At 38.2% G+C, this 10396-nt stretch overlaps 1 protein-coding gene across 10 annotated transcripts in view; it reads right to left on the bottom strand.

The window, feature by feature from the left end:
• Positions 1–10396, bottom strand: part of Bap111 (Brahma associated protein 111kD) — a 204230-nt gene that overhangs the window by 105714 nt on the left and 88120 nt on the right. For 8 of the 10 annotated variants that reach the window (XM_068393572.1, XM_068393574.1, XM_068393576.1 and 5 more), the window contains one exon: positions 3666–3725. The exons of the other annotated variants lie outside the window; for them this stretch is intronic. In XM_068393572.1, coding sequence (XP_068249673.1) covers positions 3666–3725 — 60 coding nt within the window. The remainder of the gene's footprint in view (positions 1–3665; positions 3726–10396) is intronic. 10 annotated transcript variants of the gene reach the window in all.

Genomic DNA, 10396 nt, shown 5'->3' with positions numbered 1-10396 from the left:
GAAAAAAAAATTTAGGTACATTTTTCCCCACAACTATAATACAAATTGTATTAAAACTTATACCATAAAAACTACTCTATCAACCGAACAATTCTGTCAGACAGAATTTTGACTTTCCTTTCTGTTTTTTTTTTTTTAAATGAATTTTTATTTTTTTTTCTCTCGTCTAGATGGAAAATAATCCTGAAAAAAAAATATAAAAAGAAAATCAAAATTTTGCCTGACAGAATTGTGGGATTTTTATTCTTCTTTTCAATGATATCTTTCTCTCTAATATCGAACAACAAATAAGTGAGAAAAATGTACCTAAGTGTGAATAAGTATGTTTTAGAGTTATGAGCTCCAAAGATTTGCAACAAATTTTCGCTTCTTTTCTTAAAGAAATCAAGAGGATATTATTATGATAACTTTTCCTTTTTGTTTTGTTTCATTTGTTGATGTCGGCTACCCCCCCCCCCCAAATTGGGGGAAGTACCTTGGTATATGTATGTATGTATAAAAGCACCCCAAACGAGGTATTTGAACCCTCAGTTTACTATTCCTATGTTCGAGTTGCCAGCGATCTCTCATTGTTGCCAGTGTTTTAGTTAGCAGGTTTCAGCTTTGTACTCTCATTCATGTTTCCCTCTTTCTTGGTTCTTTTTTCTTGTTCTCCACTTACTTTTTGTTCTTTCTATCACCTTACGTAACATTGGCATTGCTATAAAATTCCAGAGGATGTTGTGAAAGCACAATCTACATACGAACTTCAAGTAAATAAACACATGCATTATAATTTCTAAATGTCTTTGGAAACTTTGCTGATGTTCTTGTAGCTGGTAGTTTTCATTTACCTCCCCTCTACCAATGCCTTTTATTTCTGCCCAAGGTACGATATTTCGAGAGAGAGAGAGAGAGAGAGAGAGAGAGAGAGAGAGAGAGAGAGAGAGAGAGAGGAGAGAGAGAGAGAGAGAGATCAACCATTATTTGATTCTATGAGAGTTGAACATTGTTATTATAGTATTTGTATAAATGGATAATTCGAGAGAGAGAGAGAGAGAGAGAGAGAGAGAGACAGACAGACAGAGAGACAGAGAGAGAGAGAACTACGAGTCTGTCAAACTCAGTCATGCAGACGACGCAGTAAGGATGACGTCATCATTTAAAGACCGCTATATCTTCATTGTTTGTAAAAATTATTGACTATTTGTTCTTTTTATGACCTTAGGTAAGATTGGCCTTGCTATAAAGTTCCCGAGGACGTTGTGAAAACACAATGTACATACGAACTTCAAGTAAACAAACGCATGCATTATAACTTCTATACATCTTAGGAAACTTTGGCTTCTGTTCTTGCTTGAGGGTACACTCGGGCACACTGTTCCCTCTTGTTTCTCCTCCTCTTATTTTGTTAAAGTTTTTATAGTTTATATAGGAAATATTTGTTTTAATATTGTTGCAGTTTTTAAAACAATTAATTTTTTTCCTTGTTTCCTTTCCTCGCTGGGCTATTTTCCCTCTTGGAGCCCCTGGGCTTATAGCATCTTGCTTTTCCAACTGGGGTTGAAGCTTGACAAATAATAATAATAATAATGATAACTGCACTCTACTAATGCCTTCCATTTCTGCCAGACGTACGATATCTCGAAACAAAAGTGAAAATTCGCTATAAATATGCAAAAATAACACACAAACACGATTTTGTCAAACTCAGTCATGCAAATGACACAGTAAGGATGACGTCATCATTTAGACTGTTATATCTTCATTATTTGTGAAAATAATTGGCTGAAACTTCTGGGGAGCATGTACGATATGTTTACGCATACATAGAAGCAATAAAACGATTTTCGATTTCTGAAAGTTATGTCAAAACACCACGGAGGACAGTCCCCTTAAGAGAAATTTTCAAACTGTCCCCTGAAAGCCAAGGTTGGGTGCTATCCTTGAATGGGACATTCTGTGAATGGATACAATAAGGAGATAAGTTTGGTAGTCTTAGTAGTATCGGAATACTCACCATCCTTGTAAGTTAGGGATGGAGGTTTTTGGAGAGCATATCAATCTGCCTGTGGAGTTACCAGCAGCCACTGCCTGGCCCTTCCTTCAAACTATCAATATCTATTGTTTAGACTTTATGACAGAACTCTCAAGTTTCATTTGGATTAGTATTCCTCCTGCACATCAATGGAAGGGCCTCTATACATTACAGATCAGCTTAAAAAATAAAGCTTGTTAAGCAAACCGGAAGTTTGTGATTGCCAAACACATCCCTTATACACTACTCCTAAATGCTATTGTCTAAAGTAACTTATCATTTTGTAGCAGTGTGATTAATTCCTAGTATGCTCACACTTTAAGGATTTACACAAGTTAATTTTTATATTTCTCAACCTAATTATTAATTATTTGAGTTTATTAGTGTAGTCATAAATCTGCAAAATATAGACAGGTGGACCCCTACAAAATTTCCTTTTTTGTTACTTCCAAGATCCTGATGTACAGAATGTAAGCTGTCTGGAGAAACAGTTTTTTCTTAGGATTTGTGACTAGATTGACAACTTCTTGTACAGTACCTAAAAAATAACTGCTTGAATTGGACCAAGGTAACACATCACTTTGCTCATAACATCAGTGCGCATGGCAGTGTTACCTGTGGTCATATATCACAAGTTAAGATCTGGCAGTGTAGGGACGCTACTACTAATATTTTTCTTGGTATTGTTCTGGGATGGAGTTATATATGATTTTATGCTTGGAATCTTAAAACTGATAAGAATAAACAGTGGTAACAGTATTTTGGCATTGGGATTCATATTTGCTGATAGCAATTCCTTATAGTTGATTGCCAAAAAATTTTTAAGAACTATAAGGGATCAAAATTTTTCTATATGGGTTCAGCAGTAAGGAAGCCAAATAACGAGACTTCTACTGTGCAACAGTTGCTAATCTTCCAAGATGAATCTGTTGAAACCTTGATTGCTATTCTAGAATCATTATTACATGCTTTAAAATAGTTTTCACAGTAATTTACATCAAAATAGACAAGATTAAAACGGAAATCAAAACACTATATATCTTAGTTTCATTTACCTTGCATCTCACTAGCCAGTACATAAATCTCACAATGTAATTAAACCCAAGTCACTGTCTAGGTAAACGAATAAAAATATTTACATAAGATTTACCTCAAATTTATCAATACATATACATAACATTCACCAAGTATTACCATATACTCTAATGAACCATGCAGTTATTGTACAAGAACAGTAAATAATATAAATGTGCAAACATGCAGTTAAGACCTTTCCAAGCATACTGCTATGAACCTTCATGCAGCAACAGTTGTTCGGATACCTAGACTACCCAAGAAAGGATTGTTATGACGAGACGGGCAAACAGTACCTCAAAATATCATACCTGAAAAAATTTTCAATTTAACAAATAGTACAACTAAGGCATTACTTTCTTATTAGTCAAGAGCACCAGAGGGCGCTAGTTTTGCGTCAAGAGCACATAATCCGAGTGGAGAGGTGCGCAAGGGGAAATGCTGGGATTACATTAATCGTTAAGTGACGGTTCGACACTGCGACATTCACAGGGAGAAAAGAGGGACACAGGGATAGCATTCAGGACTTAAGCTGGAGACAGGCTGCAATGCTGTCGGGGGACATCACCATTACCTTTGGTACTCCCTGAGCCTCCATTCCCAGGAGAGGTGGAGGAAGATGAGGTCGTGGTGGCTTGGGGGGAGAGAGAAAGAGATAGAATTGGGGAAGACAATTAACTTTAACCACAAATACAAGAAAAAAAAAGAAATAAAATCAAGATTCAAATTTAACTGTTACCGGCAAGTTTTAACCGTGAGATACAAATGAAAAATACTGTACAGCACTACAGCATACGCCAACAACCCACCAGAGAACGTAGTGCATTACCAACAATAAATATATCAAATCCTAAAGGTAATTTGTATCTTTCCAAGCCATACAAACCTAGGTCCTTTGAAATATAGAATGTTTTTAGCAGAGCTGGAATGGCCGACGAATTCATTAACAAGGTAATTAACGACAGGTGATGAGCTCTTTCCACTTTCCTGTGGAAGTGTCTTCACTTTTGACCTTCAACTAAGGACTGAGAGAGGTGGTTGAGGTGGGAGGTTCAACTTTAGGACTCAGATTTGTATATCTAAAGAAAATAAAAATTACTTTTAAAATTTGCTATTTGCTCCTATGTGTATACAAACCTTTTGTCCATTAAAATAGGAAAACTCACCTGATGGTTAGTAAGTGCTCCTAAAACTGAACTGGTAATTTCTTTTCTTTTCCCTGGAATATGCCCGTTTCCTAGATCCCATACAGGAGCGAAGGATATTACTTTAGCAAACCCACAAATCTGTCCATATAGGAATGTGTAGGCTAACAGGGCTTGGCCTTTATCTTTCTCTCCTTTGATGCAGTGGGGATTGACATACCTAACGAATGCGGGCCTGTGGGTTTGGTATTCATTCCACCACTCTCGACCTCACGAAGAGAGGATAGGGGAGAACTACTTCTAATAGATCTAGTTTAGCAACAATGATGCTCAAAACATAGCTTATGAACATTATGTTTGATCCACTATGTAGTGATAAAACCACTTCACCCCAATTGGGAATAAAGAAAAAAGCAACAGGAAAGCTAGTCATTCTAACTTTCATCCAAAATCATATTGAAATATCATAGAAAAGTCTTCCTATTGTATGGGAACTGAAATGGCTACACAAATACCAGAGCAGCCAACACTGGCCAAAGAACTAAAGTGTTGAAGAACTTTTAGGTATACTGTACTCCTTTAAATAGAAACCAGTAAAGGTTATGTACTTCCAAACTCATGCTTTCATCACCAAGCTGACTGCAAGATTCTTCTTGATGGCTAAGATAGGATCTATACCCTATACTTTGTGCGCTCTTGTTCGAGCTGGTACCTCGACCCTCTCAGCAGCTAAAGTGTACGCTCTACGAATTGTCTCAGGAACCCATAAAGTTTGTTCTTCAATTCCTCTATTGGTTTTGCTAGAAGTTGTTGACACTCAAGAGTCAACTATTCTTCAGGTTATACTGCAGAGTCCTCATGAGACACTGAAGTATCTCCTCTTGATTACTACTCGACACTTCTCGTAGAGCAGTGGTTTTCAACGTGGGCCCTGGCGCATTCTGAAGAGGGCCATAACACGAGCATATTTAAAACAATGAGAGAGAGAGAGAGAGAGAGAGAGAGAGAGAGAGAGAGAGAGAGAGAGAGAGAGAGAGAGAGAGAGAGAGAGAGAGAGAGAGAGAGAGAGAGAGAGAGAGAGAGAGAGAGAGAGAGAGAGAGAGAATGTATGAATGTATGTATATACATATACAGTAGTCACGAATTATGCGTGTTCGGATGATACGATTCCCCATTTTTGCGGTCGCTTTTTTTCAAAAATAAATTTTCTGTATCTGCGAAGCTGTTTAAAGTCTGCGAGTCAAGCACTACAAAATGTATCAAATCTATTGTCTTTTTAAGCATATTTATAGCCCTAAATACAGTGTTTGATAATAAATGTTACAAAACGATATCAACCTTACATCTTATTAACATAAGTTCATACTAAATAGCGTATTTAAGAGTAAAATTCCACATCAACAATGAAATCAACTTTAACTATGAGAGTCCAGCTTGGCTAGTAGTAATAATAATAATACTGTAATAATGATGTGTGCAGTGTGTACTGATAGGGAGGGGCACCTGCCATGTCAGGTTCAAAATTGTGTTTTGCATCTAATTAGAGAGATTGCTCCTGAGGTTACAGTGACTCAATGCATGATCGATCAACAGGCAATTACATCTAGAACACTCCATAGGGAAATTGAAGCCATCTTAGATGCTATAAAGATAGTCAATTAATATAAAATCTATGCCTGTGAACACTCATCTTTTCAAACCCTCGTGCAAAGATTTAGATTACGAGCATCAACTGCTTTTCTACACTAAAGTTCAACAGCTATCCAGGGGCATATGTCCTGAACAGAGTTTTTGAACTTAGAGAAGAGCTAAAGATTAAGATAAGGTTGGATATGCAAGATAAGGAGCCTAATTTTTTCTATGATACACTTTGGGAACCACATTTAGCCTATTTAGCTGACATATTTGACCATCTTAACAAAATCAATCTAAAGCTTCAGGGTAAAGACACAACAGTAATTCACTTTGTTAAAACACTGCGTGCTTTTGTTGCTAAAATGAAGAACTGGTCTACGAAAGTTAGCTCCGGTAATTTTGCTATGTTAGAGAAGCTTTGTAAAGTGGCTGAAGGAAGAGAAGAAGAAACAAAATCTTGCTTCCAATCTGTCACCTTCGTAATTTGTGCCAAGAATTTTCCATGTACAGTACTGTACTTTCCTGATCTTGAAGAAATAGATCATTCATTTGGGACAAACCCTTTTAATGCCAAACCAGATATTATTCCCGAATCTGACCAAGATGAATTTCTAGAAATGAAGTTCAAGTATCAAGTATTTTTTTTTTTCTAAAGAACATTCTATACAGGAATTCTGGTTACACGCAAGTGTATCATATCCAAAAATTGGGAAGCTTGGACTAAAAGCCCTTCTACATTTTACCTCTATTTGCCTGTGTAAATCCAGGTTTTCTGACTTATTACAAATAAAAACAAAAACAAGATATTGCTTGGAGGTGGAGCATGATATAAGATGTGCATTATCTAAAACTGTCCCACAAATTAATGAACGCAGTTAAAAAGCAAGCACAACCATCACACTAGCTATCAAATGCAGCATTTTATATGACAACAATAAAGTACTATTACTTTTATTTCTATAATTACTGTACAAGTGTAATAGTTTTTATTACAATACAAATAGATAAATTCTATTTACAGTGGTACCTCTACATAAAATTTAATCCATTCCTGAACCAACTTCAGATGTAGAAATTGTTCGGATGTCGAAACGAATTTTCCCATAAGAATACATTGAAATATGATTAATCTGTGGTTGAGCCCAAAAACCTATACTACACATAATTTTCCCACGAGAATAATGAACACTAAATTAGATAATAGACATGTAAATAAGAAGAATAGACATGTAAATAAGAAGAATTAGCAAAAAATGATAAATAAGAAACAGGTTTTTAGCGTCACTTTACCTTAGAAACTCCAGCGCAGGTGTTGTTAGTCTTGCTACGCAGAGAGGAGACGGACGGGCGGCGAGGAGGTAGAGAGGTTAACTACGATAAACGTACACTACCGTAACTTATTCTAACTTACACTAAGTGAACTTTAACATAACTTAGCTTATTTTTTTTTATTTTTATATTTTATATTTTTTTTTACATTTTCTTTTTTTCTTTTTGATGATTACGTACATTTAAAATTGACTGAATTTCTTTCGCTTCACTCTTTTCCGTTTTCTTTGTTTCACTTTCTTCCGCTTCACTCTTTGCCGGTTTCTTCGAATCACTTACATCCTCTTCATCACGAGTTCGCTTCGCAGTTTTTTAAAGAAATTATCGATAGATAATTGCTTGGTACAGCTTTTCAGAATGTTTCGAAAGTGAGTTAGGCAAACATCATCGAATTGAGAAACTAGACGACAAATCTGCAATTTCTTTGGATGGTATTTGTCGATGAAGTCGACCACGTCTTGATATTTTCCTAACACCTCTTTTATTTGCGCCGAACCTAACACATGTTCTACCTCCTCGCTCCCTTCCTCGTCATCACTCATGTGCTACGACATAGCATGGAGTTCCTTGAGCTCATCCGTGGTAAGTTCGTCGTGATGTTCGGCGACGAGTTCCGTAACGTCATCTGCGTTGACCTCCAGACCCATGGACTTGCCAAGGGAGACGATTTCCTCTACGGCTTCCGCTGCACCGACCACGGGATCAGGTTCGGGGTCAAAACCCTCGAAATCTCGGGGAGAAACTGCATCAGGCCACAGCTTCTTCCAGGCAGAATTGAGGGTCCGTCGAGTTAATCCCACCCAAGCCTGATCTATGATCTTCAAGCAGTGCACGATGTTGAAGTGGCCCCTCCAAAATTCACGCAAAGTTAAGTTGGTGCTTTGCGTGACATTAAAGCACTGCTTAAATAAGTGCTTAGTGTACAGCTTCTTAAAATTAGAGATGACTTGCTAGTCCATGGGCTGGAGGATAGAGGTGGTATTCGGTGGATGATACAGCACCTTTATGAACTTGAATTCATCGAAGATATCATCTTCAAGTCCGGGGGGGGGGGGGGGTGAGCGGGTGCATTGTCAAGGCATAGCAGGCACTTTAAAGGCAATTTCTGTTCATGAAGATACTTCTTCACAGAAGGGCCGAAAACTTGGTTAACCCATTGCACAAAGAATTGCCTAGTGACCCAGGCCTTCGAGTTGGATCGCCAGAAAACATGAAGCTGATCCTTATCGACGTTGTGTGCTTTAAAGGCCCTAGGGTTCGCTGAATGGTAAACCAGTAAGGGCTTGACTTTAAAGTCCCTGCTAGCGTTGGCACATAGGGCAAGAGTCAACCGATCCTTCATTGGCTTATGCCCAGGTAATTTCTTCTCTTCGGCAGTGATGTAGGTTCGACTCGGCGGCATCTTCCAAAACAGCCCGGTTTCATCACAATTAAACACCTGCTGCTCTACGTGGCCTTCTTCCTGCACGATCTTTTCAAAGTTCTTGACAAAGTCAGCTGCAGCCTTTGTGTCCGCACTAGCAGCCTCTCCGTGGCAAACAACTGAATGAATCCCAGACCGTTTCTTAAATTTCTCGAACCAGCCACGAGATGCCTTGAAATCATCTGAGGAAGGCTCGGTTGAATTCTCCCCAGCATCACCCCCAGAGCTCTCCTCCTTCAAGTCCGTAAAGATGGCGTGCGCCTTCTCGCAGATAACGGTCTCGGTGATGGTGTCGCCAACGATCTCTCTGTCCTTTATCCACACTAGCAGAAGTCGTTCCATCTCTTCTATGATAGGGCTACGGCGTTTTGAAATTATGGTGATCCCCTTAGAAGGTTTCACTGCTTTAATAGCTTCCTTCTGTTTAAGGATTGTCGAGATCGTCGACATATTACGGCCATACTGTTTAGCAAGTTCACTCACGTGGACGCCACGCTCATGTTTTTCAATAATTTCCTGCTTAATTTCTAAAGAAAGCATTTCCTTCTTCCTTTTCTCACCACTACCACTACCACTGGCAAAACTAAGCCTTTTAGGACCCATACTTTACGTAAATTACCGTTAAAGGATGCACGTAAAAAATCACGAGTTAATAGCAGAACGCACAGAGCACAACTGCAAGAAGCCGACGAGAACAGAGGACTGACCCAAGACCCCCTAATTGAGCATCCCTCCGAGGTCGATGTGCTGCCTTCTATCGGCGGAAATAAAAAACACTTCAGGGGCTATGAGCACCGACTACGCGTACGAGTATTGTTTACTTCGGGTGTCGAAAAAAACATTCGGGTGTAGAGTCGGAACGTGTTCGAATTGTACTTCGCGTGTCGAAAAATTCGGATACAACCATACGACGAAAATTGCTTACTTCATGTGTCGAAATAAAATTCGGGTGTAGAGTCAAAAATTTGCTCGAATTTTACTTCAGATGTTGGAAAATTCGGATGTAGATACATTCGGATGTAGAGGTTCCACTGTACTATAAATGCACGCCAGTCCTTAACATCATAAGTAAAAAAGTGGAATCTTAGTTTTTATTTCAATGTCCTAAATTTACTTAGAATACTGTTAATTAAAAGCACGCCAGTGGCTATTATCATAAGTGAAAAAGTATTTTGAGTTATCATTATAATCCATAATATTCAATTATGCAAATAATGGAGTGTTCAACATTTCCTTCCAGTAATAGAAATGTAAATTAAAGAAGTGCTCTAAAGAAATATTTCTGTAAATGATAATGTAAAACTAATAAAAGTTTTCTTAAAAAAAAAATTAAAGAAAATAAAAAACTATATTAAAATTCTATTGCCAAATATGGGCCATGGGCACAAAAAGGTTGAAAAACACTGGCATTGAGGATGAAGAAGGTCTTGAACCTGGACTTGTGTATCGACAGGGTCCGGATTTTGGCTGCAAACTAAGGTACAAAACTTATGACCTCCTTCCAACTCTCAGCATGGGTTATTACTTAGGCAGACCATGAAATTCATCTACTCTCTTCACCGATTTTTGGGTTTGAAAGCGAGATCCCTGCCCGACAACTTTTTCAAAGGCACGTATGGGAAACGCATAAGACTTGAGAATAAGGGCCCTGAGATCCTAGGGGTGGGATGGATTGCTCAAAGCTCCTCACAAGCATTGGCAACTCGTGTGATGAGGGAAGGTATACCCTTCAGTAGAAAGACTGTGCTCTGGGCTAAGCAATAGCTATTTACA

This window comes from Palaemon carinicauda, chromosome 19 (assembly GCF_036898095.1).
Source record: "Palaemon carinicauda isolate YSFRI2023 chromosome 19, ASM3689809v2, whole genome shotgun sequence".
Lineage (NCBI taxonomy): Eukaryota > Metazoa > Arthropoda > Malacostraca > Decapoda > Palaemonidae > Palaemon > Palaemon carinicauda.
The sequence above is the reverse complement of the archived record's forward strand: the minus strand, read 5'-3'. Positions and strand labels throughout refer to the sequence as shown.